This window comes from Primulina eburnea, chromosome 14 (genome assembly GCF_022965805.1).
Source record: "Primulina eburnea isolate SZY01 chromosome 14, ASM2296580v1, whole genome shotgun sequence".
Taxonomy (NCBI): Eukaryota; Viridiplantae; Streptophyta; class Magnoliopsida; order Lamiales; family Gesneriaceae; genus Primulina; species Primulina eburnea.
The window spans coordinates 643,879-669,088 of NC_133114.1; the positions used below are offsets into that span (position 1 = coordinate 643,879).

A 25,210-nucleotide genomic window follows, 5' to 3' on the forward strand; every position below is an offset into this window, starting at 1 on the left:
GTTGTTATCTTATAGACATGTGAATAAAATTATCAGCTAAACGATTAAAAAGAAAACTCAATTTACTATAAGTCATTTTATACCAGCTAAACTAGTTTGATCGTTACCTATGCTAGCAGGATGAAGCCGGTTGTTGTATTTGTATTATTCAACTCGATCTTACAACGTCCGGTTGGTATAAATAACGTCTGAACTAATATTGACGACCTGAAATATGACTTGTAATAAATTGAGTTGTATTTCTAACTGTTTTGTTATTTGGTCATTTTGATCACTATTTTATGAGATATCATCAAAATACTTCTGCTCGCTAGCTTTCCAGCTTGTGCAGGGAGTGTTCATACAACTTTTACAAAAGATTAAGGTCTAGGATGTCTATTTAATTTTCATAAGAGATAAGCGTGTATTTTTTATATTACAAATGAAATTTGGTGAAACAAACTCAATCTGTTTAGAAACGGTGGAATCAAGGTATATAAAACGAATAAATTGCAACACAAAGTGAACGAATACAAGAGTATCATCTAGACTACTAACTGAAACGAAGCGAACCGAGTCAGATATCGAGAAAACTTTAAGCTCTGGATGCAAGCTCGGACAGTTAAAAATATATTTGATTTGAATTTTTTCTGAACTAGAACTTAAGTATGAATTTAAATCGGAAATTTTAACGTATTTGCATATTACTAGAACTATTGCTAAAAAAATAAAGGTTTGAATTATGTTTATTTAATATAATTATATTATATTAATAATATTTAAAAATTTGAGAGTAATTTGTGTACTATCGAATAAAATAATTTGTATATAAATCGACTCAAAAAATTGAATATGTTTGAGCTCAATTCAAATTCATTAACTTTATATGAATCAGAATGTTTTTGTGTGACTCGAAAAAGACAGATTTAAGTATTTTCTGTGGGGCAAAGTGATTAAGGGTTAAAAATAAAATTCTCCAAACATTAGAGGTCTAATGTAATTTATGAATCTTGCATGGTGCGCTCCCCGAAATAGCAAAAACGAAGAAGCGGGTTAGGAAAGAAAAGCCAGAAAAATACTTGTTTTCATAAACCCTAGACTAGAAATTCCTCTATACTTGAATCTTACTCTCCTTCGCGCAGAAATTCGCATCCGACAATGGCAGCCATGATGGTAAGATCGATCGTTCCTACTCTCACTAAAGAGCATACATTATCTGCGTGTATCGAGTGAAATGTTCTCTCTTGATGGATGTTACTTTGCATTGCGTCCAGCTGCATATTCTTCTCTTGATGCTTTGGATGGGTTATCTGTTTTCCCAGTTTGTTGATTTTGAATCCTGATGTTAAGCTTCTTTTTTCCGCTGAGAATGTTTGCTATTATGTTCACTTCTTCTGTTCTTCTAGCTTATTTGGGTGTTTAGCATTTTGGTAAATACCTCGTGCTGCTTGTCACTCGGGTTTCAAATTTGTTTTTCTGGGATGGTTTTTTATTTTCTGCAAGGGAATTGAACTTGATTCATTTTCGGTGCTTGGACGAAGATAAATTTTTCGTCTTCATAATGTTCTCAGAAGCTGGCTTCACATTATAAGTAGGTGGAGTGATTTAAACACGATGATCAATCTGCTTTTCTACTGACTAAAGAAGTTGCAAAATTTGATACAGTTGCATTGTAAAATCATATTGCTTTTGTTCATCTTTAAACAAACATAGAACAAAATTAAATGATGGAAAATTATTCTTAAGGTTTTTAGTAAATAATTCATTTTTTGGTACTCAAGTTTGTAACGTTTTTAATTTATGTTTAAGCCTTTAAGGTGCATTTGTGTAAACAGGAGATAAATTTCCAAATTCCTGCTTGTTTCTCTGATTATCTAAGAGATGTCATTTTGTTGTCTATATTCATCATTTTCATTGCACTAAAGCTTATTTTATTTGGTGATGATGGTGATCAATAACAGCAACCCCAAATCATACTGCTTAAGGAAGGGACTGATACATCTCAGGGGAAGCCACAATTAATAAGCAACATTAATGCATGTATGGCTGTTGCAGATGTTGTCAGGACTACTCTTGGTCCAAGAGGCATGGACAAGTTGATCCATGATGAGAAAGGGAACACCACCATCTCAAATGATGGAGCCACCATAATGAAGCTTCTTGATATTGTACATCCAGCTGCAAAGATCCTTGTAGATATTGCTAAGTCTCAAGATTCTGAGGTATTAGTTTATTGTTTGTTGGCCGTTGGAGTCTGTTTCCCTTTATTTATACCCTTGCTAATATTGTTTCAAGGAACAAGCACAACCCCTTCTTCAGTACAAATGAGTCGTAAGATTTAAAGTATAAATTTTATTTTGACTTGGAGTGTTGTGTTTTGTCTCAACAACTATTCATAAAAAAAATTCGAAAGTGAAAGACAATTGAAAAAATAGTTTTTGTTTTCCATAATTGCTCACCTCTGTAGTTGGCTTCCTTATGACATTGTTGCATATGTGATTCCTGTTTTGCAGGTTGGTGATGGGACCACCACAGTAGTTTTGCTTGCAGGAGAATTTTTGAAGGAAGCCAAGCCTTTTATTGATGATGGAGTTCATTCTCAAAACCTTATCCGGAGTTACCGCACAGCTGCTCACTTGGTGAGCATTAGAAATCTGTTTTCCCTCTTATTGATTTGGACATAAGCCTAGGCTTACTGGTGTTTTGTGGACTCAACAGGCAATTGAGAAGATAAAAGAATTAGCTGTTAGCATAGAGGGAAAAAGTTTAGAAGAAAAGAAGAGTTTACTGGCCAAATGTGCTGCCACAACACTATCCTCTAAGCTCATTGGCGGTGAAAAGGAATTTTTCGCATCCATGGTGGTAGATGCCGTCCTCGCCATTGGGAATGAAGACAGGCTAAATATGATAGGAATCAAAAAGGTATTTTTTATATTACTCTAAAATTGTCAGTCTTGCTTGTTAGTTGTTAAGGATTGTACTGTTTGTATTAAATATTTTCCGTTAGTTTATTTGCTAGATTGAATAATTGTTAACCATGTTGTGTGAGAGAGTATGATGATCATCTTTTCTTAAATATTGATTTTTCCGCATGAATTCCGTCTGCAGGTCCCTGGAGGTACAATGAGAGATTCTTTTCTTGTGAATGGTGTTGCCTTCAAAAAGACATTTTCATATGCTGGGTTTGAGCAGCAACCAAAAAAATTTGTAAATCCCAAGATACTTTTGCTAAACATAGAATTAGAGCTAAAATCAGAGAAAGAAAATGCAGAGATAAGGTTAGGAAATTTGCATCTTTTGAATTTATTCCATCTCCCGCCCAAGTCTTGGGGATGCTCACTTTTCCTGGACAATCTTCCATAGGTTGTCAGATCCATTACAATATCAATCAATTGTAGATGCAGAATGGAATATCATCTATGACAAGTTGGACAATTGTGTGAAGAGTGGAGCTAAAATTGTGCTGTCACGGCTCGCTATTGGGGATCTTGGGACACAGGTATTGGTTTATGTTTACTTTTTAGTATTCTATGTTTTTAAGGATAATGGAAGATGAGTGATATTGCATCTGCTAGATCTCTTAATAATGGAGTGAGTTTTTTTAATGATACATATGTATTGTTCGAGCATAAAGAGTTTGTACGATCTGCGTAGAAGTATATTAAATTTGTTTCCGTGTGATTTTTTTTTAGTTGGTGAAATTTTATTCTAGTGTAATGATGAGTTTTTTTCCATTTCATTATTTGCTCTGATTTGATATCTATTATCAACTTTGTGAAAGGAACTATATAATCAAGTACCCACACAAAAGTTTTTGTTTGGAATGTAGTATTTTGCAGATCGTGATATATTTTGTGCGGGTCGTGTTGCTGAAGAAGATTTGCAGCGGGTTGCAGCAGCAACTGGTGGAACCGTGCAGACTACCGTGAACAACGTCATTGATGAGGTTGTTTTTCCTTGCATTTGGTCGCACTAATTCTAACCTACCAGTTGTCATGCCTACTCTAGATTGATCTAATTTGATAACATTTGCATGTATATAGCACCTTTCAACCGTACATTTTTATGATATTTATAATTCAGCTGACCACTGTTTTTTACCTGTTCAAAAGGTTCTGGGATCTTGTGACCTATTTGAGGAGAGGCAAGTTGGAAACGAGCGGTTTAACATATTTAGTGGATGTCCATCTGGTCTGACTGCAACAATTGTTCTTCGTGGTGGAGCAGACCAGGTTTTGTGATTATTCTTATCCTTGCTAACTCTACATGATTCAACCACCGGTCGGCGGTCACTAATTGTTAGTCTCAATAATTTTAGTTTATCGAGGAGGCTGAGCGAAGTTTGCATGATGCAATTATGATTGTTAGAAGGGCCTTGAGAAACTCAACTGTAGTTGCTGGTGGGGGTGCTATTGATGTATGAATTCTCTATCATCTACGAGAGCATCCTTACTTTTTCCGTTTTAGGAAAAACATTCGCCTCTGAAGATGATTGCGGTTTGATTTTCTAAAGTTTTATGGCATCTGCAGATGGAAATAAGCCGATGTTTGAGACAACATGCTCGCACAATTGCTGGGAAGTCTCAGCTATTTATAAATTCATATGCAAAAGCCCTTGAGGTAGATATTTTGGAAGATTTATGCATTTTATGCAAATGACAACTAAGATGCATCTGTTTAGTTCTTATTAGGAGGATAATAAGATAAAGCAGTATGAACAGCTGAGGTGATCAGACAAAGCACCATGAATAGGACAATAATACTCGTATGTCAAATTTCACTGCGGTGCCCGACACTGCACTGCAATAATCTCTATCTTTCTTATCATATGGTTGTTGCAGGTTATACCCCGCCAACTCTGTGATAATGCTGGTTTTGATGCAACTGATGTTCTGAACAAGCTGAGACAGAAACATGCTTTACCATCTGGTTAGCTTCTTATATGTTTTTAATACTGGATGGCACGCTTTAATTGTTGTATTGACCTGTTAGGTGAATGAGATACGGATTATGCGGTGCATATCACTGTTCTTCCTCCCCACCCACCCACACCCCCCCCCCCCCACCCCCCCAAAAAAAAAATATTGTTTTTTTATGTAAGATGGCATTACAGTTTGTTTTTTTTAACACTTGAGCTTGTAAACAGGTGAGGGTGGAGCTTATGGTGTAGACATCAATACTGGTGGAATAGCTGATTCGTTTGCCAACTTTGTATGGGAACCAGCAGTTGTGAAGGTATGTTCAGCTTTCTTTAATTTGTGAAATGGTTCCCTCTATTTAATATGCGCATCATATTTCGAGGTCCTTGATTTTTTCTTAACCTTGCCATTCCATAGATTAATGCTATAAATGCTGCGACTGAAGCAGCTTGCTTGATCTTAAGTGTCGATGAAACGGTGAAAAACCCCAAGGTAATTTATATGTTGTGCCCATCTCTTGATCATGTCCTTGTATGATATGATGTTTTGTTAAACTTTTAATCCTTCAACGCAGTCCGAGAGTGCTCAAGGTGATGCTGCTGCTAGTGCCATGGGTGGCAGAGGGAGAGGTGGAGCTGCTTTTCGTGGTCGTGGACGGGGAATGAGGAGACGATAGAGCTTTTGTACATCTTGGGCTCTGAAAGCAAGATTGCCGAATTTTGATTGGTCCTTCGTTTTCTAGATTACCGGGATATTCTTTTTCGGGTCAGAATCAGGATTTTCACATACATCTTATTTAAGGCGCAGTTTTATTAAATCTCAGTTCGCTGTTTATTTGTTTTTGCCCATTGATTCTAGTAACTGAACAACGAGAGGTTATACATGGCCTCAATCTCCAAATCCAGCTCGGTGCCCCGTGTTTAATTGTTTGAGTTCATTCTCAAAAATTTCTTTCAAAAATACCACCTTAGCCCACTTTGAGTTAAAATGTACAACATTCTTCTGGTTCTTGGCCAAAGAAAGCATTGTTTGTAGATTGGGGATTTCGAGATTATGCGTCAAATTAACTCTTATATCATTTTGATAATCGTTTATTTTTTCAATGAAAAGTAACAGTTACAAACCATATGGTATCAAGTTCGACGTGTTCGCTGGTGTGCCGTAGTATATTATATCATTTAGAACAATCAGTCAGAAGTAAAACCCAAAATCCATTCAATTGTTGCAGATTGGTTGTACCAAGAACTGACACCAGAAACTTTAAAAACAACAAATAACAGTACGAAGTTCCTAATTCTGAGTTTTCATGAAACTACATAAAGTTACGATGATCAAATTAGAACGCCGGCAAGAAACTAAGACACAATCTATGCCGGGAACACAACAATCTAGATTCTACTTCCATAACCTCAAGATTTTGTCGTGACTAGCAGACGCAACCAAATCTGCGACTGCTGATACGGCCAATGAAGCGATCAATCCTTCATGCGTGGCGAGAGTCATGGTCTTGTTTTCAGACATGTTCCAAAGCTCCAATGACTGCACATAAACATACCCTTATTCAGAACGTTAATCCTGAGGGCATTTGGCCATGATATATATATGCTTCATGGCAAATTTATATCATTTACAAAAAAAATATATTCGACTTGCCTGGTAACAGCCGATAACCAGCAAAGATGAATACGTAGGATGGAAAACACAGGAATGAAATTTGTTGCCGTTACAGCCGAGGTCGTGTAAACAATCGCCTTCACTTCCAGACCTCAAAGCCCATACTCTCACTGAATTCTCGCTGACTGAGGCCAAGAGCTCTCCAGACGGGTCCCAACTAACGGAATGTATAGGTTTCGTGTGACCCTAAAATAAAATCAACAGATGCAAATTCATTTGTGAATGATCAAGGGCAAATAGTGTATAAAATCACCAAATCTCATGATGGGAAATAACGGACCTTTAGCGAATGCCGGCAAGCCTGAGTCTCTGCATCCAGTATTGATACAACATTTTCTGCTGCAGCAGCGAGATATCTTCCAAGACGGGGTTGAAATCTGACTTGGGCCTTGCCACCCTATCGAGTCAGAGAATCGAAATTCCAGCTAAACAATTTTCCTCTAATACGTTGACTCTACAAGTTCAATTTAATTAATTTATTTTTACCTTGAAAACTCTTGTACAGCTACCATTAGTAATATTCCAGTATCTCACCATCACCATCACAAAAGCATATAAGATCTTCTTTGTTGGGATGAAAGTTCAGCGACATTACACCCGCAGTATGACCGGTGAAGGTACGAAGTGAATAGCTAGGCTGCAACACAACTCAACATTAAGAAGTGGGAAAAAAAATCAACGGAATGAAAAGAACATCTCATAAATGATATAACATTATCTAATCATTGGACTTCTAGTAATGACAGGATGATAATGTCTAATAAGAAGTTTCAGACACGATAACTTGTCAAGGTATAGTAACAGTAATCATCAACTAACATTGTCCGCATCCCACACGCTGACAGTTTTGTCAAAAGAAGATGTGGCGAGGCGTGCCCTGCTTGGACTGAAGAGCACATTGGTAATAAGTGACGAGTGTTCTTCAAGAGTAGATTTTGGCTTCAAAGTGTCCGTGTACCACAAAACGGCCTGCAACAATTTGGTTCATTTTGGATTACTTTCATGAGCAAGAAAATTTGCGACAGCAAAATGCTCCTTGAGCTTCCCTAGTTAAAAGACCACAAAAATTTTGTTACTTGAATCCCCAAACTTCATGAACTCTTGACACTCACCTTCTTATCATGCCCGCCACTAGCAAGCAGCTTCCCATCTGATGAGAAGTGGCAACAGACAACTTTACTAAGACTGGCGTGAACAGAGAACTCGCTTCCATAAATGTGAAACCTAAATATCATAAAGTCTGTATCAGACCATACGAAAATCCAAGCAAGCACTAGAACTCAAATTTCTCTCCAAGATTCAAACTTTGTTATTTCCTTTAAGAGCTATAGACTCCTATAGCTTCTAACTATAATCCGGCCACACCAGCAACCTTAAGAAGGGCTCAAAATCAATCGCAAACAATAACTCTTTGGGAAATAATTTAGAAATCTACATGAAATTATTTGTCTCAAAAAGGAGCATCAGCAGGCAAGGGCACATATATCAACAGACTTACGAAATAGAAAACTTCAAACCGATAGGGCAAAAATCAACTCCGAAATGCTTACTAATCACAAATTTCCAATAAATCAGAATGAAGGCTCGAAATATTTGAATGGCAAAAAGAAGGCCTTTCTATTTTTGGGTTAGCCATATATTTCACGTGTCTAGTTCCGATATCACCCGTACTAGCATACATGATCACCGAGCACCATCGATTCACCAGCCCCTTGTACATGATAGCATAACTTTGCAGATAATTGTATTGTTAGTATCACTGTATGTTTCTTTTTTTATGCAACTTGAAGTATTCTCAGTCCAACTTTAGCAGAATAGGAGAAAGCCCAACAGCCCAAGCACAATGCTCCACCATTGAGTTCACTGTCCAACGTGCACAATGACACTTTGGAAACCCTCAGGTTCAGTTTTACCATCCTTCCTAATTTTTGTTTTTCCAAAAAAAAATTCTGTAGTCTAAGTAGATAATATATATCGTTATGCTCATTGCTTAAACTTTATAACATTTCTGAAAGTAAAATTTTCAATCCAATAGTTAGTCAGAAAATATTTCATAGCCACCAAACATAAATCATTATTGATAATAGTTCAATAAAGTGCTAATTAACTCCAACAGATAAGTAATCCAAGAAAAGAATAAAAAAATGCAAGGGATTAAAAAATACAGAAAACATTTAAAAAGGAGCAACACTTCCAGCTTGCTGGAGATTGTAATTCGAACTCTGAGGTTGCTGACCCGAGAGAGCAAGTTGTTGAAGTTGCTGCAGCGTTTGATCATTGTTCTATGGCTGCTGCTGTAGTTGGGCCAATTTCAACTGCACAACAAATGAAAGATTTCATTCGCTATACAATTCATGAGATCAGTCACAAGGCTTGATTTTTCGAGTGAGATTCTGTGAGAGGAGTAAGTCAACCAAAAAGAAAACATGGCAGCAAACTTAGAAGTCACCCTCATTAGCATATCTGGATCTGTACGAGGTAAAATGCCAGCTTGCAGAGGAGACCCAATATTAGGAACTACATCACCGACAGAATCAGGAAGGACATTTTTCCCCATAGACATACTTCTATTGTTTAAAAGCATTCTCAGTCTTCAGCTCTCTGCATCATTGGTAGAAAATGAAGTTAAATTCTGCTGTTCAAGCAGAAGCTGTTGTTGATGCTGAGGTGTTAGCATCTGAAACTGATGAAACGGTTGAGGCCCCTGCATAAATGACTTTGACTGCCGGAGAAGTCCAGAGCGAAGATGATCAAGACCCTGCCGAATGGAAGAAAACTAAGAGATATGCAGACAAAAGACTTGGGACAAAAGGCAATTGACGAATGTTTGAATCTGCAAAAGGGATTTTTAATGCATGTTCCTACCTTCAAAAATAAAGATTTAAAAGAGTTTATTGACTCTCATTGAACAAAACCTAATGGAAATGTAATTAAACAAATTAAGAGCCTCGAAGCAGAAAGGTGAATTGTCCATGTCATACATGATACAACCTTAGACCTCTCCACAAAGAAATGGTAAATTATACGATAGAACATCATTCAGGCAAGGGGTCAATGTTGATTGAGATGAAAAAGTTTGTTCTTAAAGGCATCGCAAACCATGCATTTTGTAATAACTATGTATGGTCAAAAGTAATTATAGAGAAGATTGAAAGGAAGAAGAAGTAAAAGAGGTTTGATAACCCTACCCCTCCAACCATCATAACCAATGAAACCAGCTTAAGAGCACTTTGAAAACTGCATTATAATTTAGGACTTACAATCGTTGTGTTTTCTAGAAGTTAAGATTTTATCATTTTCACATAAATTGGTTCATCTTTGCACCTGACACACTCTCGTATCAAAACATCTGTACAAACAGTTTGTTTGCATTTAAAGATATGGTAAATGTTTGTCATTTATTGCCATTCTTATTTCTGCCTTTCGTTCTCTGCCACCAATAGCTTACATCCTCTACACGATGCAGCAGCCTGCTGGATACAATTTTTTGGGAAAAGTTCACAGATCAGGATAGAACCATATTTCACCGTTGTAAACATGTTTCGTATATTGGAAAGGAAGACTGTTTTATAATATGGATGAAGATAATGCTTTTTCAAGGCTCAAGGGAGAGTACAGGATCGATGTCTCTCTCTCGTGTGACTGTGATGACATCTCTCTCTCGTGTGATTCTGATAATGAGCCTTAGGTTCCGATTCGAGTTTTGAGCACTTCAGTGTGAACCACAGTTTTTTCAGCCCATTTTTTTTATTAGTGGTTGTGCGGGTACTAATCTTGCACATGAATTTTCCTCATCGTTCTCTGATAATTTTGGTAAAAATTGATTCAGCATTTAGACTAATTAATGGTACCGTTTCTTCTGTATTGAAGCTTGATGATTGGGTTGGGTATCGTGTTGAATACTCAACAAGGAAGGAAATCTTGAATTGCAAAAGAAGGTTCAGCTCTCCTATGTTGAAGATTGAAAGCAGGATGTAAATTCGACCCTGTATGGTGGCATGGCAACGAGGCACTTCTGGTGCAGGCGCCACAGTCCTTTGAATTGCAAAAGATGGATGACTATGTGTATTTTTCAATGCATCTGAGTCGATACTGAAGTCGCATACTGATTCGAGTAGTTCAGAGCACGGTTTCCCCTAGTTTACTAGATAGAGACAGTTGGAAACTCTCTTGCATATGAATGGAGCTATGGAGATGGCTTCCTAGGTGATTGGATAATGTTCAGATGTCATTGTTTCAAGAAATGTTTGCGTACATACAAAAGCCCTTTTTGTTATTTGGTGGTCAAGATTGTTTTGGTCATCGATAGTACAGTATCAATCACATATTAGTACATCCATCGATTGCATAATGACACCAGAGTTTTTACTTAAATATCCATTCTCTCCAGTGAATAAAAATGGGAGAAAAGGAAAATCTTGAACATAATAAAGCAGACAAAATTACCAGAAATTCAATACGGGGTGCCATGATAGAGATGAGGACAATTTTCGCATTAATCGAGCATCGTTGGATAGAAGAATCGGCAAAAAATTTTAGTACCAGAGTGCAGCATTGTTACACCCAACGAGTATGGAATTCTTGTTTGTTAGAATCTTAGAGGATGTAAAGTTTATTCTCTGCTGTAGTAATCCTAGAATAATGTAGCTTAATGCATCAGAGAATAAGATATCCAGATTTAGTTTTGTTAATTTCTTGGTTTACATAGTTGAATGAGATCTTTCTATAGCCGTGCAACCATGTTTCTCTTTAATATCTTTCATGACCGCATCTACCCAATAATGCTATACTTGGTTTGAAGACATACTTGTCTTTTTGAATACTGGGACAAAACAACATTGAGTGGAAAATAAGATTTAATCTGGCTCGAGTTTTTACTCTTGAATAGTACAAATTACATCATTCAAAAAAAAATTCCTTTTTCAACAAAGTATAATAAATTAAAATCACCGCAAAATACAATAAAAGTTCATAAATCTATTTTAAATGAAGGTTGAAACTAACTTTTAGATTATCTATGATTTCAAATTGCTTACTTTATAAGGTAATAATCTCAACATTCTTAGAAATGGACTGTCCTTGCAACCGTTCACGAATAATTTGACGTCTCCTCTCGGCATTCCTTGGATCAGTAATTTGAGCCATCCAACGTCTATGACATATGTAGTAGGATACAGTACCCGGGGAGAGTACCAATCGTTCGAGGGAGACTAACATTTTTAAGGATATACAAAATAAAATTATACTCACATTTCGTCCCACTAAATCCATTAAGTTCCACTTCTTTCAGTTGAGTGTCACGCCTGACCATTCTCTCCCGTGATCGTTTTAGATTAAATGTTGACATTTCCACCTACACGCACAAGAACCAATAGAAATATACGCCACAGATCACAAAGTCAAAACACATTATCATGGCAGAGTAAGGTGTAGGTGCAATGTGATGAATACCATTGATAATTGGAATTTGCGTAGAAGGGGGCATGAATCCAGGAATACAGCAAGTTCTAGCAGATCGAGCTTATTGTAGTATTCTAATACCAAAACTAAATGTCTGAGGTTGCTAAGCTTGCTAATCACTTGATCCAGTTTGCATCCCTGAGACAAATGCAAGAACTAAACCAAATATTTTGCAAGGAAATAAAGAATGGATAAATAGCGAAAAGAGATTTCTCACACCTCAAAGAAGCTGGCACGTAAAAGTCATGGATTCAAGATGAGGTACATCTTCGGCAATTTTTCCAAATACATAATGAGCTACTTTGCTGCCATAGAACTCAATACTTTGATTTTCCTACATTTACTTAGAACTATGATTGATTAGAGATTGGTTAAATGACAATTGGTTGTATGTAATTGTGTCTTCCAGTAGGTTATTGTTTTCACATGTTAGAACTGTGATTGGTTAGATTTTAGTTAAATGACAATTGGTTGAATGTAATTGTGTCTTCCAGTAGGTTATTGTTTTCACATGGAAGGACATGCTGATGATTAGATGGAAGAACCACTTGGCCTCAGGCAACTACTCATCGTCCAGTCGGTGGAGGTCTCTAGGGTCCTGGTAAGAAAAAAAGCCGGATCGATAGTGGAGGTTGGTATATGTTTCCTTACATTATTGGGCCTGGCTTATTATCTACTAGATGATCACGAAGTTTTGGGCCCATTTGATACATCGTCAAGTGTCGTCAGCGAACTCGAGTATGTGGCTTTTTATATGCCTGTGTATAGACACGTGTTTTCAACTCTTTGTATTAACAAGAGTTGTCGGGATGGAGAGAAGTACATGTGGTTTTCAACTCTCGTATAAATGTCAGAAATGCTGAAGATTAATCACGTGTGTTTTTCAACTCTCATATTTATGATATATAAATGTCAGAAATGCTGAAAATTAATCACAAACACAAGCTATGTCTCAACACCATAGTTCCAACAACGCTTAGCTACCCATGGCTTCCACCATATCTTTCATGCCTTTACAAACTTCAGCAATAGCAGACATCGTCTCCTTCATGTTCAGGAGAGGTTCCGTTGGAATCTTCTTTACGGAGCACGCACCGATGGCACAACAACATACTCCCAACAGCAGAACGCGCCATACCCGTACTTCCACACTCCTGCACAAAAAGTGGATGTTTTTCTCTTCTTTTGGTGGTTGTGCAAGATTGAGAACACCGTGGTTCTCACATACTGGGCAACTGGCGCATCGCAAGTACTGGCGCATGCTATATCCACTATCGATCCAGCTTTTCTTACAAGGACCCTCGAGACCTCCACCGACTTCATCGTCCAGTCGATGGAGGTACTTGGTTGTATCTACTCATCATCCAGTTGGTGGAGGTCTCTAAGGTCCTGGAAAGAAAAGCTGGATCGGTAGTGGACATAGCCTGTGCCACTACCTGCGATGAGCAGACCAAGATCGTGGCCTCACAGACATGTGAGGACTACCGTGCTCTCAATCTTGCACAACCACCAAAACAAAAGAAAGACGTCCACTTTCTGTGCAGGAGTTTGGAAGTACCGGTATGGCACTTCTTGCTGTTTAGAGTATGTTGTTGTGCCATCGGTGCGTGCTCCGGAAAGAAGATTCCAACGTAACCTCTCCTGAACATGAAGGAGACGCTGTCTGCTATTGCTGAAGTTTGTAAAGGCATGAAAGATATGGTGGAAGCCATGGGTAGCTGAGCACTGTTGGAAGTGGAACGATGGTGTTGAGACATAGCTTGTGTTTGTGATTAATTTTCAACATTTCTGACATTTATATCTCATAAATACGAGAGTTGAAAAACACATGTGATTAATCTTCAGCATTTCTGACATTTATACGAGAGTTGAAAACCACATGTACTTCTCTCCATCCGACAACTCTTGTTAATACAAAGAGTTGAAAACACGTGTCTATACACAGGCATATGAAAAGTCACATACTCTAGTTCGCTGACGACACTTGACGATGTATCAAATGGGCCCAAAACTTCGTGATCATCTAGTAGATAAAAACCCAATAAGCCAGGCCCAATAATGTAAGGAAACATATACCAACCTCCACTATCGATCCAGCTTTTTTCTTACCAGGACCCTAGAGACCTCGACCGACTGCACGATGAGTAGATACCTGAGGCCAAATGGTTCTTCCATCTGATCATCAGCATGTCCTTCCATGTGAAAACAATAACCTACTGGAAGACACAATTACATTCAACCAATTGTCATTTAACTAATATCTAATCAATCACAGTTCTAACGTGTGAAAACAATAACCTACTGGAACACACAATTACATACAACCAATTGTCATTTAACCACTCTCTAATCAATCACAGTTCTAAGTAAACGTAGGAAAATCAAACAATTGTCATTTAACTAATCTCTAATCAATCACAGTTCTAAGTAAACGTAGGAAAATCAACCAATTGTCATTCAACTAATCCTAATTAATCACATTTCTTACCTAATGGAAGAATATGGGAATGGAGTATTTATGCATTTGGAAAATTAAACAACTGTCATTTAACTAATCCTCGATCAATCACTGTTCGGGAAGAACACATTCACGTACTGCCGCAACAATTATATTTTAAATTTCACGACTCCAATCCAATCAAAAGCAATAAATAATTCAAGATGAAATAAATTCATGAAAAAGACAATTTATATTATCAAATCTAATATCCAATCAAAAATCTCATACTAAAAAAATCTCAAATCCGATAAAAAACCTATTGGAAGCACTAAAACTTCACATCCAATTACATCAGAAGCTCACGGTTCCTGTACTCAAAGCTAATCCAAAACCTATTGGAAGCAAACAACAATTATTATTTTAAAATCATACAACAATTATATTCAAGAGCAAAAAAATCAAGGAATGGAAAGAGCAATTGTATTCTAAATCTCACAGTGAAGATCGTGAGACTTGAAGACTGTTGGAGCACGAGACTTGAAGACAGTTGGAGCAGGAAAACAGGCGGGATGGATTTGAAAAGGAAAGGGAGGTGGTATGGTAGTAATAATAATAATAATAATAATTTAAAAAAAATAAATCATAATTAATAATAATTTATTATTATATTTTTAATAATTAGTGAGAGTATCAATATTTTCATTCTCCCACCCAGATTCTTTGGTCGTGTTACAAACAATCGGGGGATTCAACTCCTCATTAGGTAAATTAATTTAATTTCCACCATTATCTCAATAGCTCACAAAGCATATATTGTGAAGCTATTATAATTTTTTGCCCTCCAGAAATCGTCATATTATTTAAGGAAGTAGTCAACATTATCTCATTTGTGCTAGTGAGGAATTTAATTCAAACTCTTTATAAGTGAACAAAATATTCAATGCTAAGTGTAACAATTCGTGCCATAATGCGTGAAGAGAACACGTCTAACAACTCTTAATATTTAAAGTTGACATTAGAAACAGTTAGCTTCTAATAGATTCAGACAAGAGGAGAAAGTAAATGCATCTTGGCAGGACAAACATTTTGCAAACCTCAATGTAAGATGCAGCAACCTCAGAGTGCTTCTCATTTGTCCGAGCAATGAATATATCCCAAAACACAGACCACCCCACCACTCAAAGAGAAAACCACCAGGAGCATCAATTGCTGAAACACACCAAGAAACATCAATTAGTTAGAAGAAATCGAACACCTAGAACACACACTCTTTTCGCTCATCTTTCGTTATGCTCACCAACGGGATCAGATGAAACTTTTCCTTCAGCCTGAGCAGATGCCTTCAAATCTCTCTTTACCAAATAATCGTATTTGTGAATGTACACATCCAACCTGTAATAAGATATTCAAAAAATCACCATAAAGCATAAGAAACAGGGAGGAGACATAAAACTCGAAGGAGAACAATGCAACAGCAACTTCTGAAGTAACACTATCCTAAATTCCCAAATAGACAATATAGAAGACAGACATTGATATCCCTCTCCTATAAACCAAAACCTCAACAATCATCACATTCACAGCTCTACACACGCACAAACCCAGTAATACACACTAAAGGTCAAAGGCACACAAGTACCAAAAAGCTTACCAAATTCAGCAAGCAACCCAAGACTACTTAAGAACATAAACCTTTTATATGAATAATTTTTTAAAGAAAGAAGAAAGCCCTTAAAAAAAAGACATGAAAAGAACAGGTAAAAAAGAATGTCGCAAAAAAAGATTACTTGAACTCAAGAAACAAAAACACTTACATTATATCAGCTTTCCAGTTGGTCTGAGACATGTTTGGCCGTCCAGCAGTACAGAATACAAAACTCAGATCTTCAATAAACAAATTTTCCTTTTATTTCCAACGCTTCGGGCTCTGTAAAAAGTTTGATTAAAAACACGCACAAATCAGGAAAAAAAAATAGTAACAAAAAATAGTTCTCGATATCCACATAACAGCAGGCAATAACATAAAAGCCCAAGTCACTCGAATACAACACCATATAGATTCAGAAGGGAAGACCAAGAACTCCTCATAGAACAAACGCACAGAGAAAGAACAAATGTGTAAGCAATACAAACTAACCTGTACCCCAACTCAGGTATTTCAAAGGGAAAAAAGATGAATCTTTGTACAATTTCATGAATATAATGACCGAAAGATAATAGAGAGATTTGAGAATACCAAAAACCCAGAAAGAAAAACAGATTTGTAGATAATTTAATTTACAGAGGAATGAAGAAATTCCTTCCTTTTTCTTCTTCTGATGACTAACTTTAGTGGCGTATTGAAGAAGCTGTTGCAGATATTTTCCTAATTATAATAATAATATAATATCACAGTGTGGATTTGAGGTTAACCCCTCTCGGTTCCCCGAATTTTCGTATTAGGACTTCTGCTGCATGGGGTATCTTGTGAAATGACGCAATTAACCTCTACATTTGTGACAGGTGTGCATCAACTGGTTGACTGGATTGTGGTTGAAATGTCATTCCACTCAGGCTCTAGCTTTTTGAACAATATTTCCGATGCGGGGCTTGTCTTTTAGCGCATTTATAATTGAGTCCTTTAAAAATTTTAAATATACGTTTTCCCCATTTCTTATCTCCTATGATTATTGTGTTGTAGAATCGATCCATCGGGTTGGTTTGCTGTTAAGATATATATATTATATGAAGATAATAATTTAAAATATTGAAGAGTTAATTTCGAAATATGTAGTTTATCTTTTTATAAAAGTAAAAGTATTTTAACGCTTTTTTTGTTTTCTATTTTTCGTGTTTTTAGATAGACAATTTGCTTCGATTCAAAATTGTTTTAATGATAATGAAAATGATTATTTTCGGTCGTGTAATATCAATAAGAAATTACAATTATGAATATGAAAAAAATAATAATTAACATATATATCTTTGTATAATTTTTTTTCCAATTGAAGTTAACGTCACTAATAGTATTATATAGATATGACATCGTCTGGCAATTGACTAATTCTATCTTCCCTCGTCTCCGCTGCTTGAGTATTAATATCAAAACGCTGCTTAGGGCATCCGCATCCGTCGGAATTAATTCATGTTAATAACTCTCCATCTCATCAAAATGATGGGGTCCACGAGCCACATATTCATTACATTAACACTTCCCCATTATTAACACACCCCCACATTCATTTAATTTCAACTTTCATTATTTATGAGTCCCACTGTCCACTTACTCATTTTTTTATATTTTTAATATTTCAATATCTTTCTAATATTTTTAACATTTTACAACAAATATTACTGAAAATAAATAGTATTATTATTTTAAAAATAACTTATTTCCAATATTCATTAAAATATTATTAAGACATTAAAAAATAACTTAATTCCAATATTTCAATTTAAAAATTTATTACAAATTTGACTGAAAGCGTACACATAGGAAACAACAGTTGAACATAATGAAAAACAACATATAAATCAAACATTTTGAAATTTGTAATAAACTGACTTCACTAATTGTTGTTGTACTCTGTCCAAATATGCTCAACTAAGTCGGCACGAAGTTGGTGATGTACTTCAGAGTCACGTAGTTCGGAATTTCTACGGAGATAATCATGAAATCCTCGGTTTGAGCCTTGGACAGGTTGTGCGGGTTCGTCACCTTCGTCGTTAGACCAATTTCGTCATTAACTTCAACTTGTACTTCGTCTTCGCTTGTTGGGCTAGAGCTGGAGCTGGAGTTCGAGCTGCTCGAAGAATGAGACATTGTATACAAATAAGGATTAAAGAAATAAATATTGAACCTACAAATAGAAGTATGAGAATGGTAGAGAATATATATTGAGTGTGGTTGATGAGTAGCAATATGTTGGATGAATGAATAAATTTGTAGAAATTGATTTGTATTTATAGTGATTTTTTATTATTATTTTATTTAACTAGCCGTTGTACTTTGTATTTTATAATATTATTTAAAAACTAGCCGTTATAGTTTGCTAAATATGATATGTAGTATTTAATTTATGAAAGAACAGTTGGTGAATAATGTTAGCGACGGTTTTTCAAACACTGTCGCTATTAGCGACGGTTTTTCAAACACTGTCGCTATTAGCGACGGTTTTTAATAAAACCGTCGCCAATAACGACGGTTTTTACAAAACCGTCGCAAGTTGCGATTTTTTTTAAAAAAAGTGACGCTTTTGAATTTGCGACGGTTTTTCAAAAACCGTCGCAAATTTCGGATTTGATGAATTTTTCTGCTGACTTGGCACAAAAAATTAATAACACTTCCACCCACATTGATACTTTAATGTTAATGGATGTTAATAACACCCATTAACATATCAATGTAGTTGCCCTTATCACAGCACGTTAGTCAGTGCAATCATAACAAAAAAAAAAAAAACTTCTGAATCTTCATACCTTCGCCGGATAACGTCTCGTTCGAGAAATCGCCGGATAACGTATCGTTTGAGGATTTAAAACACAAAAACCCACACATACAAGTGCAAAACATGCCACTCCTGCAAGAAGTGGCAAAGCAGCAGCGTTCCCACAAACTAAAAACAGAAAAAGTAAACAAATTTGTATAAAAGACCATTCATCCAACAAAATAATAGGTAAAAAAACCGAAAGGAATCATAACCGAGATCAGAAACGAAGGGAACAAATTAGAAAACTAAACTTACCATTGTGCATCTTTGCGGAGGATAATGTTTATGACCGAACCAGACAATCGGTGTTTTGTATATGTTCTGTTAGGGTTAGTCAAAAAAGGCCCAACTTTAGCCTGATCAGCCCAAACTCTAGACCGAAACTAGGCTACAGCGATTTTCTGAACCACAATGACCTGGAAAACACAAACAAACAAGTGAGAGGGAGACAAAAAAAAAAAATTACGTGAAGCCCCTGTCGAGTATTAGGGTTAATCTCTTACCAGAGACATACAACTAACCATTTCTAATTAAAATCAAAAGAAAAGTGAATCAAACAATAAAAGGCCAAGTTCTTTACAGATATCTAAACCAAACCAACTCATCACAGGTCCTAATAAAAGAAACAAAAACAAAAAAAAGGAAAGGAAAAACCATCCCACAATTGCCAAAACAAACACTTCCGAATCCTCAGAACATAAATATTATGTATCTTAGCCAGAACAACATACTACAATTTCAGCGCAAACCACACACTCAGGCCACAATATATTAAGCCTATGACATATAAATGTATTCCTTTATTAACGTGATAAAGAAGGTGTTATACAGAGCAGCATCCAATCGGGAGAGTTCTTCTTCTTCGTCTTCTTCTTTTTTGTGTTTATATTTTGTTTTCAATTTCAACAGGTCAGATTTGGGCCACATTTCTAAACCCATTAAGACTTTGAAGGATCCGGATAGTATTTTATTTTAAGAATAATGTATTTTATTTAAAAAAAAAAAATTAAAAGTAAAGTTTTTCTTATAGGATTCAATTAATAGCGGATTGAATTTCAATTTCACAAAATTGATCGTGGGATACCTCACGTTAGTTTTTATATATTATCTTTTTACTAATACATTTTCATGAATCGGACGGGTTGAAGATCAATCTCATAAAATTGACTTGTGTGACTATCTCGAGTGAGTTTTTATATATTATCTTCTTACTATTACATTTTCATGTCAGACGGTTGAAGATCAATCTCACAGAATTGATTCGTGTGACTGTCTCACTTGAGTTTTTATATATTATATTTTTACTAATGTTTGAGATCACATGTTTGAGTAGTTTTCGATTAGAGACCAAGTGCCTAAGGCCAAGTATGTTTTGGTACAAGATGGAGCAATTATTATCATGTGACTTAAGGCTTAATTGAGATTGTGGAAATTTAACCCACAATATTCTCATTTTCAGTACACACTTGGGAATGGGAATGAACATTTCCATCCGCCATTCTCACCATATCGGTTCAGTTTATCTACTCAACTTTTTCATTTATACAAATTCTCTCATATTTTTTTTAATCATATTTTAATAACAATAATATTTATATAGATTTAATAACAAAAGATACTAAAATTGGTAATAAAACAGTACGAAACAGTATCGAATTCGAAACAAACCCCCGCACCTGCAAATGACGTAATGGTTCCCCGAAACGCGTCTTTTGTAAGTAAGCATTGTTTACATTTAATGTGATTCTTCCTTCACTCAATTCTTAGACTCTTTCTTCCATGTGGTTACTCGCCCCTCCAAGGGAGAGGAAGAAACACACGGATTATTCCGCATGCGATGGTTGGATTGGGCCCGTTCGGTGTTAATCAAATTTTTTATATATATATAAAAAAAGTGGAAAATTTTGAATAAAAAATAAAATATTTTTTAAAAAAAAAAATTATGAAGATTTCCAATAGCCATATTTTGTTGCGAGTGAAGGCGTCACAAGGAAACATTGGATGAAGACCGAACATGAACGTCTCGCAAAGACATGGTGCAACATTTTCACAAATCTAACATCTGACAATGATCAAAACAACGTCGTTTGGAATGAATATATCAATTATTTGCCAAAAATATGGAACAGTACGTATACATGAAAACACGTGGATACATTTAACCGATGTTGCGAAACGAATGTTTGATTTCTAAAATAAAATAAGTGAAATAGAAGCATTCAACTGAAGCGGATCGTCATGCTTAAACTCAAACAATATTCGAGCAAAATATTTATGTATCCAATCCTGTTGTTTTTAGTTCATTCACCCATTATGGGCTCACTACAAAAATATTTGTGTGCCTTCAATTTCATTTGTGATTTGCAAGATACAAATTTATATGCAACATTTAGTAAAGTTTCAAAACTAAATCTTACATAAAACGTAAAATTTGAAAGAAAATTTTACATGAACAAAAGAGCATTTAAGAAAAAAAGTTGCTAGGAAATTAAATAACATAAATATAAGTACGTGCATGCCGAGTTTAGATACATAAATTGTAAATTAAAAAACCCCTTAAAGAAGTCCACATTTTAAAATTCTTTTATTAAAAAAAGAAAAGAAAAATGGTTTTTACGTTTGAATAAGTGTTAAAAAAATGTTTTTGTTTTATTTTTAAATAGAAATAGAAACAGGAACTCAATTCTGACCTCTACAAAAGCACGCACTTAAATAAATTTTTTTAAAATAACATTTGTAACCAGACAATATATTTTTTTAAGAAAACAATTTTTTTATATTATTTCAAAAAAAAGGCGATTTTTGTCTGTTGACTTGTCCAACCAAAACACACTGACAAAAGACACTCGTAGTTGGTCCAAGTTAGGTGTGTATATTGATTAGAGTAACTAATTATCGATTTATTGTTAAAAGAAATAAACTAAATTACTTTTTTTAAAAAAAAACACATAATATGGTTTAATAAATAATAACATAAACCATGAAAATGTTTTGTTTTACCTTGCCTATCTCTCAAAATTAATAGTATGTTTCAAATACTAAGTCAGGGATATAGTAAATGCTTAATATTGTCCTTTGAAACATATATTTTATTGTTATATAAAATAAAATATAATAATATTATGTAAAAATAAATTGCAAATAATAAGTTGATTACTTTGGACAAGTATTTCACCAACCATATTAACTATATGTTTCCTCACATTATTGAGCCTGGCTTATTGGGTTATTATCTACTAGATGATCACCAAGTTTTGGGCCCATTTGATACCTTTGCGAATCGTTCAGCTAACTAGAGTATGTGTCTTTTCATATGCCTGTGTATAGACACGTGTTTTCAACTCTTTGTATTATAAAGAGTTGTCGGGTGGAGAGAAGTACATGTGTTTTTCAACTCTTGTATTTATGAGATATAAATGTCAGAAATGCTGAAAATTAATCACAAACACAAGTTATATCTCAACACCATCGTTCCAACAGCGCTCAGCTACCCATGGCTTCCACCATATCTTTCATGCCTTTACAAACTTCAGCAATAGCAGACAACGTCTCCTTCATGTTCAGGAGAGGTTCCGTTGGAATCTTCTTTCCGACGCACGCACCGATGGCACAACAACATACTCCAAACAGCAGAACGCGCCATACCCGTACTTCCACACTCCTGCACAAAAAGTGGATGTTTTTCTCTTCTTTTTGTGGTTGTGCAAGATTGAGAACACCGTGGTTCTCACATATATGTGAGACCACGGTCTTGGTCTGGTCTTTTCAAGTACCGGTATGGCGCTTCTTGCTATTTGGAGTATGTTGTTGTGTCATCGGTGCGTGCTCCGGAAAGAAGATTCCAACGGAACCTCTCCTGAACATGAAGGAGACGCTGTCTGCTATTGCTGAAGTTTGTAAAGGCATGAAAGATATTGGGGAAGCCATGGGTAGCTGAGCGCTGTTACAACGATGGTGTTGAGACATAGCTTGTATTTGTGATTAATTTTCAGCATTTCTGACATTTATATCTCATAAATACGAGAGTTGAAAAACACATGTGAATAATCTTCAGCATTTCTGACATTTATACGAGAGTTGAAAACCACATGTACTTCTCTCCATCCGACAACTCTTGTTAATACAAAGAGTTGAAAACACGTGTCTATACACAGGCATATGAAAGCCACATACTCTAGTTCGCTGACGACACTTGACGATGTATCAAATGGGCCCAAAACTTCGTGATCATCTAGTAGATAATAACCCAATAAGCTAGGCCCAATAATGTTAGGAAACATATACCAACCTCCACTACCGATCCAGCTTTTTTCTTACCAGGACCCTAGAGACCTCCACCGACTGGACGATGAGTAGATACCTGAGGCCAAGTGGTTCTTCCATCTGATCATCAGCACGTCCTTCCATGTGAAAACAATAACCTACTGGAAGACACAATTACATTCAACCAATTGTCATTTAACTAATATCTAATCAATCACAGTTCTAACATGTGAAAACAATAACCTACTGGAAGACACAATTACATACAACCAATTGTCATTTAACTAATCTCTAATCAATCACAGTTCTAAGTAAACGTAGGAAAATCAAACAATTGTCATTTAACTAATCTCTAATCAATCACAGTTCTAAGTAAACGTAGGAAAATCAACCAATTGTCATTTAACTAATCCTAATTAATCACAGTTCTTACCTAATGGAAGAATACGGGAATGGAGTATTTATGCACTTGGAAAATTAACCAACTATCATTTAACTAATCCTCGATCAATCACTGTTCTTATATGGGAAGAAAACATTCACGTACTGCAGCAACAATTATATTTTAAATTTCACAACTCCAATCCAATCAAAAGCAATAAATAATTCAAGATGAAATAAATTCATGAAAAAGACAATTTATATTATCAAATCTAATATCCAATCAAAAATCTCATACTAAACAAATCTCAAATCCAATAAAAAACCTATTGGAAGCACTAAAACTTCACATCCAATCACATCAGAAGCTCACGGTTCCTGTACTCAAATCTAATCCAAAACCTATTGGAAGCAAACAACAATTATTATTTTAAAATCATACAACAATTATATTCAAGGGCAAAAAAATCAAGGAATGAAAAGAGCAATTGTATTCTAAATCTCACAGTGAAGATCGTGAGACTTGAAGACTGTTGGAGCACGAGACTTGAAGATTGTTGGAGCAGGAAAACAGGCGGGATGGATTTGAAAAGGAAAGGGAGGTGGTATGGTAGTAATAATAATAATAATAATTTAAAAAAAAATCATAATTAATAATAATTTATTATTATATTTTTAATAATTAGTGAGAGTATCAATATTTTCATTCTCCCACCCAGATTCTTTGGTCGTGTTACAAACAATCGGGGGATTCAACTCCTCATTAGGCGAATTAATTTAATTTCCACTATTATCTCATCAGCTCACAAAGCATATATTGTGAAGCTATTATAATTTTTTGCTCTCCAGAAATCGTCATATTATTTAAGGAAGTAGTCAACATTATCTCATTTGTGCAAGTGAAGAATTTAATTCAAACTCTTTATAAGTGAACAAAATATTCAATGCTAAGTGTAACAATTCGTGCCATAATGCGGAAACATGACATATTAATTATTGGGCCATACCCAACTTTGGATTGAATTGTTGGGTTCAGGCTCAGTAGTTTTAAACTCCACCAAAGTACAAACCAGCTCGGCCCATTCAGAAAGGATGTAGGATTCATCCAAGCAAGTGATGTTTTTGATAGTACGAAGAGCAAAGATGTGAAAACTTGGACTAGCAAGGCTTTAGGTTTTGAAGTATTTGACCACATGGAGGAAAGATGACTCCTTGGAAGTAATGAGTTCTTGTATTCATGGAGGGAATGATAGTTCTGGGAAAAAGGTTATGAGATACACCTCGTAGCCAAATATCAAACCCAGGCGACATTTTGGGTACTGCTTAATTGCTCGAGTGAGCATAGGATGTGACGATCGTGTTGACATCGAGAGGGATGTCACATTGCTTGAGGCACCAGAATCAAGAATTGGACCAAGCTGATTTGCTCAAAATTCCAGGTACTTGCACTGTGGCACCGATACTTCCAAACTCCTGCACAGAAAGTGTATGTTTTTCTATTGTTTTGGTGGTTGTGAAAAATTGAGAGTGCACTGGTTCTCACAAATTTGTTCGATCAGGATCTTGGTCTGCTCATCGCAGGTACTGGGGCATGCTATTTCCTTTACCGATCCAATTTTTTTGAC

At 35.7% G+C, this 25,210-nt stretch overlaps 1 protein-coding gene, 1 long non-coding RNA gene and 1 pseudogene across 3 annotated transcripts in view; 2 read left to right on the forward strand and 1 right to left on the reverse strand.

Moving 5' to 3' along the window:
• Positions 1-956: 956 nt before the first annotated feature.
• Positions 957-25,210, forward strand: part of LOC140812441 (T-complex protein 1 subunit eta) — a 47,282-nt gene continuing 23,028 nt past the window's right edge. Inside the window, exons 1-14 of one of the 2 annotated variants that reach the window (XM_073170706.1) lie at positions 958-1,152; positions 1,941-2,201; positions 2,493-2,618; positions 2,698-2,901; positions 3,088-3,257; positions 3,343-3,478; positions 3,809-3,925; positions 4,092-4,211; positions 4,298-4,396; positions 4,510-4,599; positions 4,821-4,908; positions 5,126-5,214; positions 5,316-5,390; positions 5,473-5,827. In XM_073170706.1, the coding sequence (XP_073026807.1) occupies positions 1,138-1,152; positions 1,941-2,201; positions 2,493-2,618; positions 2,698-2,901; positions 3,088-3,257; positions 3,343-3,478; positions 3,809-3,925; positions 4,092-4,211; positions 4,298-4,396; positions 4,510-4,599; positions 4,821-4,908; positions 5,126-5,214; positions 5,316-5,390; positions 5,473-5,574 (1,692 nt within the window). In that variant the 5' untranslated portion in view covers positions 958-1,137 and the 3' untranslated portion in view covers positions 5,575-5,827. Of the gene's footprint in view, positions 1,153-1,940; positions 2,202-2,492; positions 2,619-2,697; positions 2,902-3,087; positions 3,258-3,342; positions 3,479-3,808; positions 3,926-4,091; positions 4,212-4,297; positions 4,397-4,509; positions 4,600-4,820; positions 4,909-5,125; positions 5,215-5,315; positions 5,391-5,472; positions 5,828-25,210 lie in introns of those variants that run through there. The other variant, XM_073170707.1, reaches the window with a different exon arrangement.
• On the reverse strand, positions 6,093-22,711 carry LOC140811541 (transcriptional corepressor LEUNIG-like; annotated as a pseudogene).
• Positions 23,446-24,245, forward strand: LOC140812443 (uncharacterized). Its single transcript, XR_012113671.1, has 2 exons — positions 23,446-23,515; positions 23,578-24,245. It is a non-coding gene; the product is annotated as an uncharacterized lncRNA (long non-coding RNA).